Raw genomic sequence first — 23453 nt, forward strand, 5'->3', positions numbered from 1 at the left:
ATATATGCATATTTACATTATATACTTATGAAAAGTAACAAGCTACATCTGTATATGTATAAAGAAAATACAACTATGACATGAGTTAAACTAAAAATTGTACATCATATACTTGGTATTTTTAAAACACGTAATATAAATACCTAAAACGTATATAAAACAAATAACCAGAACAGCTGTTAAGGTTTTAATGGAAACTATAATATATACGTGAGGCACTTTTTTGAGGTCGTCAGGGTGTGATGCGAATGGCACTAAGCAAAAAAAAAAAAAAAAAAAAAAAAAAAAGCAGTGTTTACATGAGAAAAAATGAATCCGAGTACCAATTATACTGCAGCTTCAAACAAATGTTTTCCCACTATTTAATGCTTTAGCACTCAAAACTTATCACGGAAAGGTTACATCATCAAAAGCTGTTACGAATAATAATTATATTAAAAAAAAAAAAAAAGCTTACATACATGATCAGTGCACCAAAGCATAAAGAGAATTAGTATAACCACTTGACTGCTGGATAAAAGTACCTATCAACTACAATAGAATTCAGGTATTTTCTTAACCTTGACAATGTCAAGACTGTACACCTTTATACATCCCAAAAATATGTACTGGATTTTGTAATGAAAATAAAATACAAGCAGCAAAGTGGCTAAAATCATTTCAGAAATTATACATACACAAGTTAACAGACTGGTTTAAAAAAAATATATATATTAAAGCAGACTCACATTGCATATAAAATACAGTACATAAACAGGAGTTGCACTGTGCTGGTTAATGTATTACAGAGAGAAACTTGTTAGTCTGAATCTGTCCCCAAAATATATACAAATCTTAAAAGATTTTGCTTTACAGCCAGCAAGTTTTATTAGGTTATTCAAACCTTGGTTCAGATCACAATACGCCAAGCAATTAAATTCCGGACACTAAAAATATAAGTGAAATATAATAATAATAATAATAATTATTATAATAATAAAAAACAAATCTCTCTATTCCTTGGTTTAAACCATCTGAGAATTAGGTATGTGTTAACAGTCTTTTGTAATCAAAAAGCTGAAATTTTACACAATGAAATTAGTGATTGTTTTTAGCAGCTTGGATATCAAACCTGTAAAAGTAATAAGTGGACTGTCGTTACTGTACCGCACTACTTTTCTTGAAGCATTTTTTCTTCAATACAAAACTAGAACAAAACTCTTCATTAAAACCTCTGTAGTCATTTTTGTTATTCAACCCCTCTGCTTTTCAATGTGAAATAATACTCAAAAGATGACTTATGTACATAATGCTGTCAGTTCAAGATATATACTCACAGCTATTGATAAATAAGGTTTTTTTGTTTTTTTTAAAACCTATGTTGGGAATTTTTTTTTTTTTTCTTTTCTTAAATAGTGTTATTTATTTACAATTGTTTAGCGTTTGGTACCTGGGTTAACATCTACAAATATTAAAGTGTCAAATATTTTAATTAAATTAGACAGACAAAATTTTAGTATTTCCCCAAGTTAAAAGTTGCATAGAAAAGGAAAGAAATACTTAGTGTCACCACCTATGTAGAATTAGGTTTGGAAGCAGAACGCCCCTGGATGCCAGCTGTCATGTGTTTTTATGCATGAACTACTAGGTTATATATGTAACCCTAAAGCAAGAGCTTACTGTAGGCTTACTGAAATTCCCAACACATACCACAATGACAGTAAATACAGTCTGTGCAGGTTTCCTGACCAGGATTTATTGATTCTGGCTTGAAGGAGAAATATATTTTAACACAAAGTTCCTAAGCCATACTAAACATAAAGTGGTATTTGCCACCAGTTCTATAGCATAAATGATTTATGTTTTACCAACCTTACCAAAAAAAAGTACACTTTCAAAATCGGCACTTTTTTTTCAGGTGCAAACTTTAAATGTATGCATTACATTAAAAAAAATGTGAATACTGGTTAAAACAATGAAATAGTAGTTTTAAAGTGATTATCGCATGGTCATCTTAAATTAATTTCTACCTACACAGTATATAAATTATAATAATGATGATAATATTATGTACTATTGAAGTGACCAATAGAAAAAAAAATTGCTTGGGACATTTCCATCATTAAAAATTAAAAATGTCTGTCTACTGAAAATGTATTTATATGAATGAGGTGGTCAGAGATGCACCGTACACCATCCAATTTTGAAAAATAAGGAATATTCACAGTACCTACATTTGGTCACCGTTATGTAATCAAAGCTTGGCATTGAATACTTAAATAAGGGATTCTAATCATGACACTCTCTCTCTCTCTAATCTGAAGTGTTCAGCAGTTGTACAGGTAATACAACAATCTTGTATTGGACAAAAAAAAAAAAAACTTGCTGGTTGAGCAAAACGTCAGTTTGTCAAAACTGATGAATATCTTAAATCTTAATATAGTTTCATTCTTAACAAAAAAAGGGGGAGTTGGATTTAGCCTGCGTGTGTGTGAAGAAAATATTGGTCATCACCTTTTTAGAATACAACGATAACAATACTTCAAATGTATGTATATTTTCAGTAACATAAATAAGATAATGTTTTAGTCGACATGTGGAATAAAATATATTGGAGATGGGATGTGGAGGGGAGGGTACAAAAAAAAAAAATTAAGTGGCACTCTACTTACAGAAAAACAATATCAAAATCATACCTTGATTTTTGTTAAATTATATGGCATCGTTCTTTTGACACAGAAAAAAAAGTCCACCACAGAACATCTCACTGCAAAGCAAGGGATTAAGTTGCACTCACCACTGTTAACTGATCTTTAAAATTAAACCGACCATCAAGTGTATTTTTAGTCTAATAATTACATTGTCAGTAAATGCTTTAGTAATGAAAGGCCCCTGTTACCCAATTGCAAATGTACAAAAAAATAATGCAAGAACAATCCCTTTTAGCATAAAATCATACTATATACTCTCCGCATGTAGCCGAAAAAGCAAGAAATTGCTTTCTTCACAAAAAAACCCCCCAAAAGCTCCTTCACAAGTTACACTATGCGTTTGAATGAAGTTAGGCATGGTGGCCTTGTTTAGTAATCTCCACTGCTTCCTCTGATCAAGCTTTATAACATGGCTCCTTGTGCAGACGGTAATCCGGTTCTGCTGGCCAAAACAAATCTCCAAAAGATCCAAGATAGATGCTTCCTGGAGATAAAAAGATGTTAAGCTCCGCTTCCTTTTATGCAGGCTTTTCTTTCATCCAGCTGCTTTGTGCTTCCCTCCACAGCACCTACATGCTTCACCGCAGTGGTGACATACCCTTAGGGGAAGGTAGCAGCACATACAGGGTGCAATAAAAGACAAGGCTAGAAGTGCTAGCCATCGCAGGCAGAATTTGTCGTCACTAGTGTCGCATGAGCAAGGGTCTGAGAAATCGCCCTCTGAATCCGACATGCAGTGGTAGAGCATGCTCTCCGCACAAAGCATGCAGCTCACTTTATAAATGCATCTCTTTATGGGATCTGGAGCATCCTGGCATTGTCCTCTCCAGTTATCCTCATGGTTAAACATTTCTCTGCAGTATATACAGCGCGAGCGCTCCCCATCCTCCTTCCTCCGTCTTGACTTTTTCGGTTTCAGTAGTGGAGAAGGCTGGGTTTTAAACACCACCGAACTCTTGGTGTCTTTGATTGGGTTGGATTCAGGTCCATCACTGCAGGGATAAAGGTATTCAGACGTTTTAGAGTCTGGTTTGGAAAACGGAACACTGGAATCTGTGTCCTCCCTTTCCAAGTCATTTTTCCACATAATAGGATGACGATAATCCTCGTAGCCTCGAATTAAAACGTCCTTTCGAGGGTTTATTCGAACTATTTCATCTTCATCTTGAAAGCTAACGTGTCGTGTTGGCTTGAATGAGACCTGCAAGGGTACAAAATGAAAGGAATTAACAGGAGGTGGTCTGCAAAATTACAGGCACACTTAAAACAAACTTAAATTCAGATTGTATATAAACTGGCTAGTAATAAACAGTTAAATGGATACTGTTTGTACTTTAACTTCAGTGATTACACAAGCAATTGATTAAGGTCATATTAAACTATTTACCATGTAGAAACTAACACACATACAGCCGCAATACATACACAATTACAAAAGGAGATAACAAAAAAAGTTAAAATACATCAATCAATAAAACTAAATTACCTGGTTTTGATGGGGAGGAAAATAAAGTCTTCTGGAAGAATTAAACTCCTCAAATGGCTGGGCTCTGACATAGCAGCTTCTACAAGGCTCATTGGTCACTACACTGTTGTGTCGAGAGAATGGCTCTTTTGTTGGGGTATTGTTAGAAGTATATTCTTGGTTTGCCTTAAAAAAAAAACAAAACACACACACATACATTTAAAAATACATACAGGAAGGGTATTTGTTATTTCTATGTGTAAAGAAACAAAATTGAACATGCCGATTAATTCATACTTTGTCCACCAGAGGGTGCACTACAGCCTTCAGAGCATTTCTAAACAGAATCATGAAAAACACACCCACACAAGGCTGAGTCAAATTCTTAATGTACAATACAGTATTACCAAAGAAATTTAATTTTTTAAAAAATTTTTTTTACTGTAAAAGGAAACCATATATTCAGGTATTCCTTTATTATATAGATTTTATAAACAATTTTAATGTTGCCTTATATAGTATAATTTTACTAAACTGACTAACAGAACAAAATGTGCATTGGCATTCAGAAGACTTCTAGATAATGATTAATGTAATGTGTATAAGATTTGAATTTCATGATGAGAAACACTTTTTTTTGTTGGTATAACGGGTCATTCCACACTTTTTATTAGTACATGTTAAAAATGATCAACCATTAGACACTTGGAAGTTTATGGAATTTTGCTTCTATGTAATTTGGACAACTGCTCAGTTGCCACCCCGCCTATGGTTGGAGGAGATTGGACAGTCTGTGAAGTACAGTGCTGGCACTGGTTAGTCTGTGTCGTTTGTAAAGTAACCCACGCCAGCTTTTTAATGCACAACGGAAATCTGGTTTGCTCCCAGCTGCTGGTATAGTAATTACTGTCTTATGGTTGCTAAGAGATGCTTCCTTTGACTTTTTTTTGTGTGTGTGTCTCTCTCAAGACTACTAAAACATTTCTGTATGCTCGGCCAATACGGGATGATGGGTAAAGTAATAAAACAGCTCCAGCTGTAGAAATCCAGCAGAACTTAAAGCCAGATGACAGCTGCAGGGAAAATGGGATCCAGACAAGCTTCCATCTTCAAAGTCTCCATCTCTCAGTTGAAGCACTGGGGATATACAGTACACATACATACACACACACACACACGGCCACCGAGAGCCATCATGGGCCTGCTGCACCACTTTGTTTTAAGCAAATTATAGATCATAATAGAATTAAGGGTTCTTTTAAATTTGTAAGTTTATTATTATTTTTTTTTTTTTTTAAAGACAAACACACAAAATTGCTATGCCTTTTTTTCAGCTTTTTGGTGTAGTAAAATATGAAATGCGAAAGTTCAAATCATTGCGTGAAAGGAAGTGTTTTGACAGCGCCTGCACTGGTGCAGTGTACACAATCATTACACAACTGAAACACATCGAGTTGGTGTACAGTACTGTAGTTTTTTCTTTTTTCAATGTAATGTCCCCGTCCTCTCGTGGGTCTGCACACACACACACACACACACACACACACACACGCATTGTTCTTTAACAAGGATTAACACTCAGAAAGGAGTGGATGGCATCATCCCTTTTTAATCACAGAATCCAGTAATTTAGCATACAGTTGTTTATTGTATAAGCAGCTGTTGCTTAGCTCTTGTATAATTCTAGTTCACCTTCATCTGTTTCTAGTTGTTAGGGAGTTTTCCCCTCTGTGTAAGAAATACAAAAAAGGGTTTATTTCCCATATTATAACTAGGATTCCATAAATCTTATGGATGATTAAAGTTAGTCTACAAAAACAAATATTTTAAAAGTAGTTTCTCATTGAGTCTTGTCACCTGCTCAGGATTCAGCAAACGTATAAAAACACTCCTCTACAGCTCAGTTCCAGCTAAAATGGCTGCATAAACAGAAGCATGATTTAAAAGACTACACTTCCCATAAGTGCTCTCCCTCGTCCCACAAGACCTTAAGTTGCTGCTTGGGCTTCTCCACACCAACACCAGTGCAATCAACTACAGAACTGCAGGCTCCAGTGCATGTCAGCAACTTCCCTCTTTCAAATTTGGAATCCCTTCCATAATCTGTATTTGCAGGTCTTAGTGTGGGAGCTGACTACATGATCTGTTAGCCTATTACAGAAAATTGTTCAAAACCAACACTACGGATGACTGTATAATACACTTGTTATAAAAAGATTTGTACAGTAATGAAATGTTCCCCATTTGAGCACAATTCTAACCAATCACTGCTGCTGTGAAGGGTTTCAGAAAAGTTTCTAATTTGAACAGGGTATGATGCGATAGGAATGAGTTGTCTAGGTGTAGCCTGACGGAAATGAGTGGTTAGGTACATTGTATGGGTGGAAAGTAGATGCTGGGGGCTAGTGGTCAGGAAGCGGGGGATAGGTTAAATTGTGTTACCAGTATTTGAGAGAAAAAGCAGTTTGAATAAAGGCAAATTTCAGTACTGCTGAAACAGTGAATTATTTTATCCCTTGGTTTAAGGTATTGGATCAGAAAAAGGCATATAATTGTATTTAAAAATGAAACAAATAAATACAAGGCCCATACAATTGTTTTGAAGCAACATAGCAAAGCCTCCATTTAGCTTTAAAAAAATGGGATGTGGTTTAAAGGAGAAGCCAGGGGTACAATTATAATATACACAATTTTTAGATCTTTGATCTAACAGCTTAAGTGATTTTTTTTTTATGATGATTTTTTAAATATATTTAAAACATTTTGGGGAGATGCACAATAAAAACAAGAACAAAAAATATTTCCATTAGGTGTTTGCAGACAAGGAGGAACTGTGGAAAAAGGGTGTAAAGATGTGCAAAAATCCTGGCCTCCAAAGTGTCAATTTTGAACAAATATTCTGTTTTATATCCAACTATTTTGCTTTTTCAAGAACCCTGAATTAAAAAAGAAAACTTTCTAGATGTATTCAAGAGACCTTAATTACACTCTAGAAGTGATCAACAACAACATGCAAAGATACCTCATTTACAGTACCAATTTCATGGTGTATGAATATTTCATGCCTCACTAATGGTTTACAGCACACTGTGTTAAATAACAGGAATGCCATCTTTTGCAAGTCAAAAGTACTCCATTATTAGAATACTGTAAATGAATAGGGTGGAATCATAAGCAAGCCAATAGAAGGCATGTCATTGTTTTTTTTGTTTGTTAATGGAATAAATAGGTGCAAATTATTCTGATACATGTAATGAAACTTAGGCATACATATAAGAATGTACCACTTGACCCCTCTGGTAAATTGTGTATCAAACCCTATAAAATGTATTTACCAAATGTAAAAGCAAATCACCTCCTGTCAGAAGTTACCTTTTCTATGCAGCATATTAAAAAAATCCACATCCTGCCTGCCTAAAGCAAAACCACTTCAGACAATGTGTGTAAATGACAGTCCCTTTTTTTCTAATCAGTTTGGCATAAAGCTGTAATGCCTGGTCCCAACAAAGAACAGTCAAGCACTCGCCCGAAGCCACTGAAGAGAACTGACATCTTTTAGTTTTTCTTGCCAAGTGTATTACTCATCTTTCCTTTGCCTCAGGCCAGTAAGGGGAGATGTTCCTCACAACCTGTCAATAAAGATGGTTTTGTGGCTGGCTAATCATGCCAATACACCTGCCTGGAAATGACTCATTACCTGTCAAGCCTTGTAAAAGTATGAACCTGGTGTTCACTTTGAACACATTCCACGTAAACCACAGGTACGGGATTGTTGGCTTTAATAACACAGGTAGCTTTTAATGTGTCGGATTGAAAATTGAGGATTTTATTGGATTAATTAATTTATTTTATTTCTCCAGACAGATTACACTTTGATTTTTTTTTCTCTCTTAATCTTCCAATTAAGGATCAGAAGTAAGGTGCTTGTATGGCTAGTACTTACCATCACACACATTACACGCAAAATGTTGGGTTATTGGAAGTGCATTTTTAAAATGCCACATAATGGTAAATCTTAATTAAAATATGGCAAAATGTTTATGATCATGTTATGACATCAAATCACATTTTTCACATTACAAAGCTTTTTATGATAATCAATAATATAACTTCAAAACAGCCTTTAAACTTTATAATTGTATTAATCCAGTTTAAATTTTTTAAGGTTTCTTATTTGCCAGTATGTTGAGCCCCTCAGCAAATCTGATATAACAATTCTATGTAATTAAAATAGTTTGGCACTATTATTGTCATTTTGACTACTTTCAAAGTAGGAGCATCTCAAATTCAGCTTGTAGTGTTTTTTTTCTAGTGAGGAGGCATTGATACTCTTGATTTACCATCAGGCATGTATGCACCCATCACTTTGTTTCTAGTATACAAACTTCAAACAGCACCTTACAGTGCTCCATTCCCCCATACCTTTTCATTAAAGGAAGCTCAGTTTCTAAAGAGACTGGTTCAATCTCTTGAACTTCGTGTGGTTAATTGGTTAGACACTTGTGATCCTTAAAAGACCAGTCAGCAATTTGCAAGGATCATCTGATATTTGAGGCTTCAAACACCAAGTTTAAAAAAGAGTTTCATTACCAAATCCACACAACTAAGCAACTTTGTTCTACCTAACTTTAAATCAGTCATTTCTAGAGTGGTCTATTGTAAGACACTGAGAAAAATGTTTGCCACTGAGGTTTATTAAGTTTATCTTAGTATTTCTAGGTATACTGTAAACCCCCTGCCAAAACAATGTTAAATTGCCATTGTCTTACAATACAAATCATTTAAAATAAGTCACCACATAGATTAAAGATTCTAAACTGACACTGTTTCTAATAAATAAATAAATAAATAAATAAATAAATAAATAAAAACAGGTAACAACGATTTTAGGTGTACTACTGCCATACACACAAAGTCTTTCTGATTAAACTAACAAAGTGGACATTTTTCAAATATACTGAGAAAGCCTTACAGTTATGCCTACAAACAAAGACCACACAAAGTCTGGGCACACGTTTGGCTGGGTGAGACTCATTTTCAGAATTATGGTGGGATGAGCCCTTCTGGTTTTAGTAACTGGGTTTGTCATTTTACATATTTTGGGAAGAAACACACACACAGACACACATTAACAATATAATGTACTTACTTGTAAGCCATCTTCATCAATTTCTGGTTCATTGTATGATGTTGGGCAACCTATAAAATGTATATATTGTTTAGTAATCAGAGTTAGAAGTTATGTATCAGCACAGTTCACTCATATTTAAACTCATCTTAAGAACACATTGAAACACAAGCCTAACTGAAAGCATCCTAAAACAGCAGGATTCTTTTTGTTGGGTTCTTTGGTGCAGGAAAGAACTTTCATTTTTATAACATGGAATATTCATTGTATTTTAATGTAACCAAAAAAATAAAAAAAGGGGAGGGGGATTTCGTGCCCTTGACACCTCGTGATGCACAATAGATTAGGTTGCCTCCAATGTAAAGCAAGTAGAGATTTTTTCTTTGTGATCAACCTACTAGTTTGGTCTTTTTTTAGCTTGATAAAATAAAATTCAGCTGGTGATGAACCATGAATCAGATTTTTATCATTGCAACTACGTGGAGATCTATTGCTTCTCAATGGGCCTTTATATCCTACAGGGCAAGCTGTTATTTTTCCAATCTAACAGCTGCGGGGGTGCTAAAATGGAGCTCAAACCAATGGGTTTCATTTAGTTTAGCATTTCTCTCTCAAATGCTGCCCGTAGTAGGTCTCAGTTTGGGGTAACGAATGTATTATGCATGTGTTAAGAGGTGACGTCATCAACCAGTAAGATTCTGGGAAGCAGCAGCAAGCAACCCTAATTATTGACCGTGAACCAGGACTCATTATATGCTATACATAAAGCAAGAAAAAGTAGCAGTTAACCAGGGGAGCAGAATTCAGGAAAAAAAATATAATCTGAATGCAACTTCACATCTAAGCACACTGGAAATAAGTTGCATGACATTACAAGATTTCATTTTGATGATAAGCACAGGACGATATTACAAAATGTATATTGAACTGGTTTCACTGTATTTTTGTGGTGCTGACTACATGCCACACGATCATGCACACTGACCTTAAAATGGTGTTTGCCATTGCTAGGTATATTCAGTGGCAAGCACAATGCTATTTTTTCCTGGAGTGGTCCTACTGTCCAGATTCTTTTTTTTTGTTTTTTGCCAATTGTTAAATAGTTCTTTTAGTTTCCACAATCTATTCTCATGTACAAATTTGTAATTGCAGAGGTGGAAGAATGGTAGTGATGAGTCGTCATGGTTACTGGTGACATTAGGTTTACACTCTGCATTCATACAGCAGGGTATAGGAATATGAAAAAGAGATCACTATTCGATCAACTGTACAGTACTGAACTGGGGTACAATTTGGAGCAAAAGTTAGATTGTCAAGTTTTTCCTTTTTGCAATGTAATGTTTCAAATCATTATGTATGTGTCAAAATAAAACCTCATCTGCTTGGGTGTTCATTACCAAATTCAGAAATCGGGTTTGATACCCTAATGCAGAAATGTCACTTTCCAAGATTTGGCAAGGATCGTAATTGGGCTGGGTATACACAATCAGATGCTGAAAGTCATTTGATTTTATTACAGCAGACAGTTTTTCAAGGAAACAACTGCAATCTAAAATTCAAAATAAGGAGATATGAGGGTCAACAAAAGCAACACAGCAGGTAGGGCTTTTTCTTGTAGAGCTCCTAAATTATGGAATGCTCTGCCTTTTTGTCTGTCAGGGAAGCTGGGACAGTTAAAGATTGTCAAGACTAAAAACACACTTCTATAAAATGGCTTTTGTATCTTAGTGGGTTTTAATGTAACTTAAATGTCTGCTTTTGTATTACATGTATTCTGTTATTTAAATGGTCTGATTGTGACAGTCATGTGCCATGCTAACAAATGTATTGTGGTTTGTTCTTTTTTTCCCTGCTATGTAGATATTTTTTATTAAAAAAGCACCTTTATTTATATTTATATATATATATATATATATATATATATATATATATATATATATATATATATATATATATATATATATATATAGTGGGTTCATGAAACTTCTAAATTAAATATTTTCCTTTTAAAAACAGAATTGAAATTATGGTTTACTTTTTTCAAATTATGTGCATTTATAGACCGTTTGCAATTGCTTGATGTAGATGTTACCTTTGCTATTTTATTTAGTTCAAGAAAACATGTGATCAGATCTTCAAAACTGCTGCGTCAAACTGTTTTGCTGTGCTTTAAATAGTGACTTCACAGGAAGTAACACTATCTCATTCATGCTTAGTGATAAGATAAACAGAAAGGGCTGGTACAGGTCAGCACACAGTGAAACATTGCAGTGGAATGCCAGTGGTAATAAAGATTGTCTTGAAATAGTTTAACCAAGTTTTTGGGGGAAAAAAGGTCATGAAAATAATGTTAGCATCAGCTGCTATTGCAAACCGATTCAAATACAAGACATGGAAGAATAGGCTGTAATTTGTAAGACTTTTCAGGACTAAAAAATTGTATTTGCCCTTATACATCTTCCAAATAATTACAAGCCCAGGAAATCTACCAAGTAGACAGAATGGAGAGTAAAGTCGCCTGGGAGGTGGTGAATAAAAAAAAAAAAAAAAAACACACACACACACCTAAACCTATAGGAACTTTTAATTCCGACAAATCCTCAACATACCAAAATCCATCTCTCTTAATGTAACAGAGAGTCCTGATTACATTCTTGTAGTTTAACCTTTATTAGAGAACAAGCTTTGTTTACATGGGTTTACGAAAGAGAGTTTTAGCTGCAAGCTCAATTACCCACTGAAACATTGCTGCCACTTTAATTCAAACAAATAAAATAATAAAAAATGTGCACAATCCCTTGAACAATTTTCATGCCAGCACCTGTTAAAGAAACATTTCACTTTACCAACTTTGGATAACATCGTTCTTACAGGTACTTGTTTAACTCATACATTAACTAATACATTGAGTTTGATTTTATCAAGTAATAAACACCAACTTTTACAACACATGCAGAAGATTTATTAGGGTTTCATATAGCCCATAAAGCAGATGATGACTAAATATTATGACACAATTTGAAAGTGAGTTTAAAGCATTATGCTGCTCTATTTAGTCACACCTATCTTGTGTAAACTCTCTCCACCCTTGTTACAACACTGAGTGTCAAGCATATTGGCACTGCTCTGGCATGAAGTCAACACATGGTATTTTACATACCAATTCAGGACCAATGCTCAGGTTTATAAAATATTTGAATTACAGTCAACGACCAGTTTACCTGGTGTATATGTATTATCCTTTTTTTTTTTTTTTTTTATTTAATACTGGTCTGAAGCCCTCTTAAAAATGGACAAGGTTTGTCTGGCTTCTGACAAACTGGCTTCATCCACAAATAAAATTAGTTTGGTGGTTTCCTTTCAAGATTAAAGTCAGGGTGGGTCAAACATAATACCAACTATAACTGGGCAGTTCAAGAAAAATCAATCAATCGACCTACATTGACATGGTAGGGACCAGGTAAAATGAAGCATGTGCAACACTACATGAAAGCATCACTTTCAAACAGAGATTCCTCTAAACCAAGTGCAGTACCATATATCATGTCTATTGCCAAAAAAACATGTTTACTATACCGTGTATCTTAAAATTGGATATTTGATACCTATATAATGAACAGAAGTGAGACTTAAGGAATTACTCTGCTTGTTAATCACTTTAATCAAATATGTGCTGGCTGTCTTGCTTCAAATAGAGAACCTTCCTGAATCTCGAATATCTCCACACATCCTGAGTAATCTGGGGAGGAATGTACCTTGGTGGATATCCTCGATGGCTCTGCGAATGCCTCTGTCGAATGCTCTTGCATCAGCAGGACTCTGAAAAGTGAGTCCAAACTTTTTGTCACTGATCCTCCAGTGGTGAAATATTGGGGTCACCTTGTTGTATACCAGGTCCTTTTTCAATATACACTCCAATACCACCTGTAAACAACAATACATGGAAACATTTAAAATAAATTAAATAAAACAAGATGTAACCGTTATGAAAACTATCAAAATTTAGTACACTAGAGCATACAGTACAACAAATCTCTACTGCATTTCTTTTAGGTTATTCTCATCAATATGTCTTCAAGTAAAGCAGCTGTCCAGTAAGCCAGAGAAGTAGTGTAAAGTGATCAACAGAAAAGTAGTTATCCCAAAAAATAAATAAATACTTAAACAAAATAGGACAAAGTTATTGTGAGCACAAACTACTGATGAAGTGTCATTACTAAACCTATTCTTTGAACATTTAAAAAATGTCATTAAAAACAAAAAGGTACTGCATGTACAAACTGCATGTACAACACTTGGAGATCTGGGAAATTAGTCACTCCAAGACTGCGTTTCATACATTTTTGTCCAGTGAACCCGATGCCCCGAAATGGTACTTTAGTCATGGTCAAGGGCTTTCTAAACATTTAAAAACTTAATGATGCATAAATTAGTTATTTGGATGTAGTACTGTATGGAACATAATTAGGTCAGAAAACATTCAGCCTTTCTCAAAAAGGTCTCAATTTGGTCTCAATCAGGGTTTAGTACAAACATGTGGAATACAGCATTCTTTGATGTAAAATAAGCTAGTTTGAGGTTTGTATATTGCAAGCTTGTAAAATTCCCCTCAAGCTTCCCCTACACAATTTCAGAGAATAGTTGTTTCACATTTAATCCCAATAATTGTTGCAGCGTTTACATTTGCTACAAGTATCTTTTCAAAAATGTATCAATTCATAGTTACAGTAATGTTGTAACTTCAGACACAAAAGACTATCAAAAAGCCTTTAGCTTTGAACAGGTTTTATCAGATTTGGCTAATATCAAATTATAAAATAATTAAAACTGTATTAGGTTTGATATAGTTTGCAGGATTTCTCTCCTTCCGATAAAGGAGTTTGCCAAAAAAAATACAAAAACACAAATTCACACAGAATACCTTCCTAAAACAATTCATATCTATTAACCAAAATTAAAACCGATAATATAACTGAATATACAAAAAGCAAGCACATTAAAAATACAAACCCAATTTACTGTATAGCTAAAAAGCAGTGTTACTGTAACCTACAGTCTCACACTCATTTACCCAATATAGCCTAAAACGTGGTGAACTGAAGACATTTTCTAGGTAGTACTGTACAGTAGGTTAAAGCAGACAGCATTGAAATTGCTACACAGATTGGCAGAAACGAAGACCATTATATTGTACAGTAGTAACAGTTTCCCAAAGCCCATTATTAAATCAGTCCTTTGAGTTAACTCCAACAGAGCTTCCTAGTAGATCAAATGAAATGGGAGACGGGCATTAAGGGCTTTGTGCTATTTGTGAAGCAAATGGAAGTCCCTTTTGTGTCTCTCTGCACTAATGAAAATAAGGCAGGCTTTTATCTCAAATATCAAACAAGCGCCAACAAGTACAATGGTATGCTCTGGGACTATGTTCGTCTTCCAGTTGGGTTGTATATTGCAACAGATTAATAAAACAGTTCTAATGTATCACAATTCAGAAATAAAATAGAATCATCTTACATGATTATGACAAGCCAGATAAAATTGCATTAAGCTTGAGTACGAAAAATAAACTTTAGTATTAAAACAAGTCAAAACACATATGTAATTTTATTGTTTTTTTTGTTTATTTATTTTACCTGTAGTGAAGAAGGTATTATTTTCATTTCTTCTGTATTATAAAATGGCTTGGGTACACAAAGTGCCTCGATTGGCTGAAAAGGATTCCAAACAATGTAAACACGTCAGTACAACCAAATGGTTTGGAACACAGTTTCCTCATGAATTGAAATGCAATACCCACATTGTATTATTGTTCAGTACTAGAAAGCTTCCAGAACTGGCAAGCATTTTGTCCCTGTATCAGTGCACCGTAGTCCTCCAATATAGGGTAAGCGCTGCGTGGAGATTGCAGGAATGGTCAATGTTTGTAGCATGAAGGTAGCGTGAAGCTTGATTGAAGGATGCATTAAGGTTGAGTGTGGGAGGGCACTGAGAGGGGCGCTGTGGTGCTGGCGCAGCAAACACAATCCTTTAGTCTTTACAGTGTCTCCTCAGCAGTCAGGGGTTTCTTCCCTCCCCCCCCCCCCCCCCATTTTGATCTTTTTTAAAACCATTGCATATTTGCACATACATGCTCCAGTTCAAAATATATAAACTAAAGTTGACTTATGCTTAATATCACAGAAAGCAAGGTATCTTCGAAGGCTTTAGCATAAAAATGCTGATTACGAAACAATGAATTTCCGTTTTTTCTTCAGATTAAAAAGGGTTGTCCACATGTTTTAAATTGTTTAGTAGAGCTCTCTCCATGACACATTTGTGACTGTTCCTTAAATCAGCAACATGTAAAATTATTGTATAGGCTATGCGGTACAAAGAGATGTAGTGTCAAAAAGATTCTAAAAATCAGTAATTGTTGTAACATTATATTCAGTTAACCTTTGCGTCTGTAAATATAAACAGATGTGCAGCTACAGTATGCCTCCTTACACACAGAGTTGGCCTATTAGAGAGAAGTGTTCTTCATTTTACCATTGTGACATTGTGTGCCGTTCATTTATACTGTAACCTACTCCCTACTGGACCAATTCAACCAGTAGTTGTAATAAGATTTTATAAACCACTTTTCTAAAATCAATTGTTATGTTGTAATGTAACTGTAGTCTACCATTACTGCTTTATAATACATATTGCACCAAACTCTACTGAATTATAAAAAAAGACAGACAGAGATAGGTAGATATAGATAGAAATGTTAAACTATTTTGCATAGTTCTAATATACATTTATTTAAGTACACGTTTCATTATCATTTCTTGATTGGGTTTAGAACAGCTTTAACCCCCCACCCCTCCCTACACCACAATGGACTTTACACATTGCTCCAAAGTGTCTAAAGCCTCTCTAATCTGCATTCTCATAATGTAGTTACTGTAAAGTAAGTCCACCAAGAGTACAGCCTACAGTAGGGCTCACTGATTGGAAATTGTGCAGCACAAAATCAATGTTTGTTTTGTTTTTTGAAGGAGTAGAAAACATTAGTTTTAAAACTACAAAGTGTTATGATTATATTTGAAGATGTTTAGTATTACTGCACAAAAGATATGTATTGTCAGACCAGTCACTAGAGTAAAACCACTACTATAATTCATCAGCTTCTTTGACAATTTTCCTATCGAATTATTAAAGTGTTAAGTGTCAGTATGCTAGAATCAAAGTAATGTAAGAAAAGGTAGAGGGTGACATTTCATATTTCAATTCATATTTTGTTCTGGCCACAATAGTAACTTTTAGGGATCGGGGTCTGGTCATTACAATGGGTATTATTTTGTTATAAAAATCAACAGCATTTACCTTGGGCAACTACTGTGTTTTTCGAACTTTGTAACCGTCGGCAATTTAATTGGAAGCTTAAATGCTTGGATGACTCAAAAAGGTTGAAAACAGTCAGATGCATGGGGAATTAGAGAGAACACGAATTCTATGCTGGTAACATGCCTTTGTGACTTGCATTAATAAATACATCATATTCTGTTTTAAGCACCATCACCGGTAAAATCAAAAATAAATCAAAACAATGCATAAAATATTTGTTATTGATGCCGTCTGTCATGCGGTATAGGGAAGGAACGTTCTGTAGGGCGTTTCTGTGCTTTTGACTAACCACTTTTAGATCTGTGAAAATCACATTTAATGCATTGCTTGGATTTTGTTTAATACAGACGTGCTCAAATTTGTTGGTACCCCTCCACAAAAAACGAAGAATGCACAATTTTCTCTGAAATAACTTGAAACTGACAAAAGTAATTGGCATCCACCATTGTTTATTCCCTATTTAATAGAAATCAGACTTTGCTTTTGATTTTTTATTCAACATAATTTTGTAAATAAGAAAACAAATGAAAATGGCATGGACAAAAATGATGGGACCGCTAACCTAATATTTTGTTGCACAACCTTTAGAGGCAATCACTGCAATCAAACGTTTTCTGTAGCTCTCAATGAGACTTCTGCACCTGTTAACAGGTAGTTTGGCCCACTCTTCCTGAGCAAACTGCTCCAGCTGTCTCAGGTTTGATGGGTGCCTTCTCCAGACTGCAAGTTTCAGCTCTTTCCATAGATGTTCGATAGGATTCAGATCAGGACTCATAGAAGGCCACTTCAGAATAGTCCAATGTTTTGTTCTTATCCATTCTTGGGTGCTTATAGCTGTGTGTTTTGGGTCATTATCCTGTTGGAGGACCCATGACCTGCGACTGAGACAGAGCTTTCTGACACTGGGCAGTACGTTTCGCTCCAGAATGCCTTGATAGTCTTGAGATTTCATGGTGCCCTGCACAGATTCAAGGCACCCTGTGCCAGGCGCAGCAAAGCAGCCCCAAAACATAACCGAGCCTCCTCCATGTTTCACTGTAGGTATGGTGTTCTTTTCTTTGAAAGCTTCATTTTTTCGTCTGTGAACATAGAGCTGATGTGACTTGCCAAAAAGCTCCAGTTTTGACTCATCTGTCCAAAGGACATTCTCCCAGAAGGATTGTGGCTTGTCAATATGCATTTTAGCAAATTCCAGTCTGGCTTTTTTATGTTTTTCTTTCAAAAGTGGAGTCCTCCTGGGTCTTCTTCCATGGAGCCCACTTTCGCTCAAAAAGCGATGGATGGTGCGATCAGAAACTGACGTACCTTCACCTTGGAGTTCAGCTTGTATCTCTTTGGCAGTTGGTTCTTTTTCTACCATTCGCACTATCCTTCTGTTCAATCTGGTGTCGATTTTCCTCTTGCGGCCGCGCCCAGGGAGGTTGGCTACAGTTCCATGGACCTTAAACTTCTTAATAATATTTGCAACTGTTGTCACAGGAACATCAAGCTGCTTGGAGATAGTCTTGTAGCCTTTACCTTTACCATGCTTGTCTATTATTTTCTTTCTGATCTCCTCAGACAACTCTCTCCTTTGCTTTCTCTGGTCCATGTTCAGTGTGGTGCACACAATGATACCAAACAGCACAGTGACTACTTTTCTCCATTTAAATAGGCTGAATGACTGATTACAAGATTGGAGACATGTGTGATACTAATTAAAGAAACTAATTAGTTTGAAATATCACTATAATCCAATTATTTATTATCTTTTCTAAGGGGTACCAACAAATGTGTCCAGGCCATTTTAGAATATCTTTGTAGAATAAGCAATAATTCATCTCTTTTCACAGCTTCTTTGCTTTATTCTATGACATACCAAAGGCATGCAAGTATACATGATAAAATAGCTTTTAATTTCATCACTTTTCAGGAGGAATGAAGCATTATTTCAATGAGCTGTAAGGGTACCAACAAATTTGAACACGTCTGTATATCGCTATTCATTTGTTTTACATTTAAGACCCATGAACGCCAGCGGTTGCTATTTAAGAAAAAATTAATTATATACAGTACTGTGCAAAAGTTTTAGGCAGGTGTGAAAAAATGCTGTAAAGTAAGAATGCTTTCAAAAATAGACATGTTAATAGTTTATATTTACCAATTAACTAAATGCAAAGTGAGTGAACAGAAGAAAAATCTAAATCAAATCCATATTTGGTGTGACCACCCTTTGCCTTCAAAACAGCATCAATTCTTCTAGGTACACTTGCACAGAGTCAGGGATTTTGTAGGCATTTCTCCTACACAGAAACAGCTGTGTAGGAGGAATAAAACTGGGTGAGGAACAGCCAAACTCAGCTAACAAGGTGAGGTTGCTGAAGACAGTTTACTGTCAAAAGTCATACACCATGGCAAGACTGAGCACAGCAACAAGACACAAGGTAGTTATACTGCATCGGCAAGGTCTCTCCCAGGCAGAAATTTCAAGGCAGACAGGGGTTTCTAGATGTGCTGTCCAAGCTCTTTTGAAGAAGCACAAAGAAATGGGCAACGTTGAGGACCGTAGACGCAGTGGTCGGCCAAGGAAACTTACTGCAGCAGATGAAAGACACATCATGCTTACTTCCCTTCGCAATCGGAAGATGTCCAGCAGTGCCATCAGCTCAGAATTGGCAGAAAACAGTGGGACCCTGGTACACCCATCTACTGTCCGGAGAAGTCTGGTCAGAAGTGGCCTTCATGGAAGACTTGCGGCCAAAAAGCCATACCTCCGACGTGGAAACAAGGCCAAGCGACTCAACTATGCACGAAAACACAGGAACTGGGGTGCAGAAAAATGGCAGCAGGTGCTCTGGACTGATGAGTCAAAATGTGAAATATTTGGCTGTAGCAGAAGGCAGTTTGTTCGCCGAAGGGCTGGACAGCGGTACACGAATGAGTGTCTGCAGGCAACAGTGAAGCATGGTGGAGGTTCCTTGCAAGTTTGGGGCTGCATTTCTGCAAATGGAGTTGGGGATTTGGTCAGAATTAATGGTTTCCTCAATGCTGAGAAGTACAGGCAGATACTTATCCATCATGCAATACCATCAGGGAGGCATCTGATTGGCCCCAAATTTATTCTGCAGCATGACAACGACCCCAAACATACAGCGAAAGCCATTAAGAACTATCTTCAGCGTAAAGAACAAGGAGTCCTGGAAGTGATGGTATGGCCCCCACAGAGTCTGGGATTACATGAAGAGAGAGAAGCAACTGAGGCTGCCTAAATCCACAGAACTGTGGTTAGTTCTCCAAGATGTTTGGGCCAACCTACCTGCCGAGTTCCTTCAAAAACTGTGTGCAAGTGTACCTAGAAGAATTTATGCTGTTTTGAAGGCAAAGGGTGGTCACACCAAATATTGATTTGATGTAGATTTTTCTTCTGTTCACTCACTTTGCATTTTGTTAATTGATAAATATAAACTATTAACATGTCTATTTTTGAAAGCATTCTTACTTTACAGAATTTTTTCACACCTGCCTAAAACTTTTGCACAGTACTGTATGTGTGGTCATAAAAGAAAACGGAAGCTTTTTTAAATAACTAATGGGACTGCAGGATATATAAAACTCCCATACTTTAAAATTGCCAAAGCTAGAAAGAAAGGAGAAGCACGATACAGTTATGTTCTAAATTGAAAATAATCATTATGAATAGTAATACTGAAGCGAAAGCAGATGTACAGGTAAAAAGTACCCCGTGGAAAGAAAGCAAAAAAAAAAAAAAAAAAAAAAAAAAGCCTACATTACACAACTAAACTAAAATGACCGGTTTCTTAATGGCTGGAGCCAATGTCACATTAGGGTTTAACAAACAATAATTACATTATTAAACATTAATGTACTGTGTTAAACAACTCTCTCCCAAATAGGACAAATTTAATAGGAAAGCTTTTACATGCTAACTTATCATATCCATGATAAAACAATACACAAAGACTTCCCTGGGTTATGTATCAGTAGTCTGGCTAAGAGAAAACCCCTTGAGAAGCAAGCGGTGTTTTCTAAGAGTTGACCACCGGACACAATACACCAAGGCCAATCACAATATGAATCAATAAACACAAATGTATGGGTTACTTCTGTCATGACACACGTGCATCAACATATGAAATTAACAGAATAAAAGTTTTTTAGGCGGAGCATTTACAATGGGAAAATTTAATTTCACCAAGGTTGTTAACTAAGCTGAAGTGTTCCTTCCTATACGCGGAGACTACCGCATTTTCAATTCTCAGGGTTTTTGTAAGTTAATTGTATTTTACATCATTTGTTTTACATTTAAGGCCCATTAAGGGTTATATGTGTTGTCATAAAAGTACTGTACTGCTGCAGTTGCTTTCCTTGTCCACAATAAGAATGATGCATGAAGTAAAGGTAGCCTTAGAGGAAAAGTGCAGGAGAGTAGAGTGTAGAGGGAAAGCAACGTGGTGGTGGCGGGAACTAGTGGGAATCACACTACTTTCACATTGTATGTACTCTATGGCCTTATTTAGTGACATTGTTATGTAATCTTGTGGACTACCAAGTTTATATGAAGCATCATGCCAGTAGTGAGGGAGCCGAGCGCAACTGCAGTTTCGAGGGAGTGCGGTCTGCGTTCAGTGTACAGAAAGTCAGTGCAGGACAGAATGATCCTGAGAAATAAACCTAAAGTGAGCATAAAGGATTTTGAACAAAACAAACAAGTTATTCCTTTTCTTATTGTTTTACTTTTAAGTCTCACCTGACTGTTCACAAGAAATCGCCTCAAATCTTCATGAATCCTTAGCGGTAAAGTTCCATAACATTACTGCTATACATCACACATCCACCACTAGACATCGTAACGTTTTGTTTACACAATCCAGTTGCCACGAGTAGGCTGGAGCACAGAGTTATTGTTGCGGCTAGACTGGTTAATGCCAACACTAGTAAGGAGTGCAAAAAAGGAAGTGGAGGAAGTATAAGCATTTCAAGGAAGAATGCGTCTACACTGCATTCCAAAAGAGATGCAAACAAAAAAGAAAAAGGAATTCCCCTTCAAAACTAAAAGGGCACTCCATCAGAAACTCAAAGATTATTATTTATTTTTAATTTTAAATAAAAAAGACAAAGCAAACAATTAAATCAGTTCCACATACCACAGTCAGAAAAGAAAAAATGCGAGACACAAAAACTGTAGGTACATACATTCTTATTTATTTCTTAGCAGAAAACATTCAACATTTATTTTCACGATGGTAGTTTATTTCTTGTTTAAAATGGTTCAATTGTTTTTTATTTGGACATTCAGGACTTTTATTGTCTCTTTAGCCTTGAACCATTGTTGGAGAGAATTTATTTAGGGGCCCCAAAAACAAATAAATTGAACTTACACCAAATTCAGTACAAGCTCAACACGCAGTGAGAAAAAAGAAACAAAAAAAGAAGAAAGATGACTACTGGTAATTAAAGTACGGTAGAGTGTGTGCAGTAACTGATACTTAGTCTTTACTGTAGCTAAAATAAAATACAACCTGCAGGTAAACTAGATTAACCAGTACTAAAGGCATGCTGGAATGCAACCACCCCACTCCAAAAAAATTGTGTTAATGGACTGTATTTTCTTTGAGAAAGAGGTAGCTATGCAATACATTTCAGAGAGTTGCATTCAATAGTTCAATCATATTACAGTAGGAAAATACAGAATTCTGGTGTGGTGGACAGCACCTTGGATCACATTCACAATAACAATACCAAACAGAAAAAAAACATTTTAAAAAAATGCCATGCAATCAGTCAAATACATTCTGAATAAACACATGGGAACAGCAATGATAATTTTCAAAAAACAACAGCACTGTACAGCATGTAACCGGGTAGGTGCTTAAAATAATAATAAATAAATAAATAAATAAATACTGATAATGTGTGGTACATACAACTGAAATCCACACACTAATGTTCTTTAAATAGCTTACAATAAATTACACAGTAAATACACAGTAAAATATTAAAAGAAAATAAATGCAAAATACCGGTACAATGAAAGAAGCGAGAAATTATTTTTGGATTCAGGTTCTTCCAGCTTTTATTCAAAATAAATACAATTATTCCAGGCCTAAACAAAAAGGAACGTATACATTTTTTGTGCTGGCAATAACTTCAGTAATTTACGTAAGCATATGCTGTAGTTCTGCATACTCTACTACCATACGTACTGCACTTGAGATTACATCATACAATGATCAAAAACATGCAGCATTGTTTTCTCAAAGTGAAGACAGAAAGAACCATGTTCAGAATCAGAGTCACAGTATAAAATGCCTCTTTAAGCAGAAGTGAACCACGCAATGACTGTTTAGGCAAGCACCATGTGGGTTTGGAGACGAGTGAGTGGTTAGTCGTGATCGATCATGTCAGAAGCTGCAGGGACACACTCTACAGCAGTAGAAATAAGAGTGACACTATGATTGGACTTCAGTAAAGTGTCACAGTGCTTTGTTCCCCCCTCCTGAATCCTTAATGGAGTCTAGACATTTATAGCACAGAAGGCGCGCTCATTTTACTTCACCACCTAAGCACAATGGTTTGCTAAAAGAACAGACTGTGACAGACAGCTAGATACAGGAACTGAATATTTTTCTGGGCCCTAAAAGGTTAGGGACATTTAATGTGTTGTATTGCTTGATCTAACCTATGGCTAACAGGGAAATTCTATAGCTTTCAGGAAATTTAGTTCTAAAACAAAAATTTCTTTACATACTGTAACACATTTATATTGGGTATTGTAAAATGTATCCAATTACAATGGCCA

At 35.7% G+C, this 23453-nt stretch overlaps 1 protein-coding gene across 1 annotated transcript in view; it reads right to left on the minus strand.

Annotated features, from left to right (window-relative positions):
- Nucleotides 1-1305: 1305 nt before the first annotated feature.
- spred1 (sprouty related EVH1 domain containing 1) overlaps nt 1306-23453 on the minus strand; it is a 49166-nt gene continuing 27018 nt past the window's right edge. Inside the window, exons 3-6 of the mRNA XM_034037849.3 lie at nt 13039-13207; nt 9305-9354; nt 4177-4341; nt 1306-3891 (exon numbers count right to left, since the gene is read on the minus strand). Coding sequence (XP_033893740.3) covers nt 3226-3891; nt 4177-4341; nt 9305-9354; nt 13039-13207 — 1050 coding nt within the window. The 3' untranslated portion in view covers nt 1306-3225. The remainder of the gene's footprint in view (nt 3892-4176; nt 4342-9304; nt 9355-13038; nt 13208-23453) is intronic.

This window comes from Acipenser ruthenus, chromosome 15 (assembly GCF_902713425.1).
Source record: "Acipenser ruthenus chromosome 15, fAciRut3.2 maternal haplotype, whole genome shotgun sequence".
Classification (NCBI taxonomy): Eukaryota; Metazoa; Chordata; class Actinopteri; order Acipenseriformes; family Acipenseridae; genus Acipenser; species Acipenser ruthenus.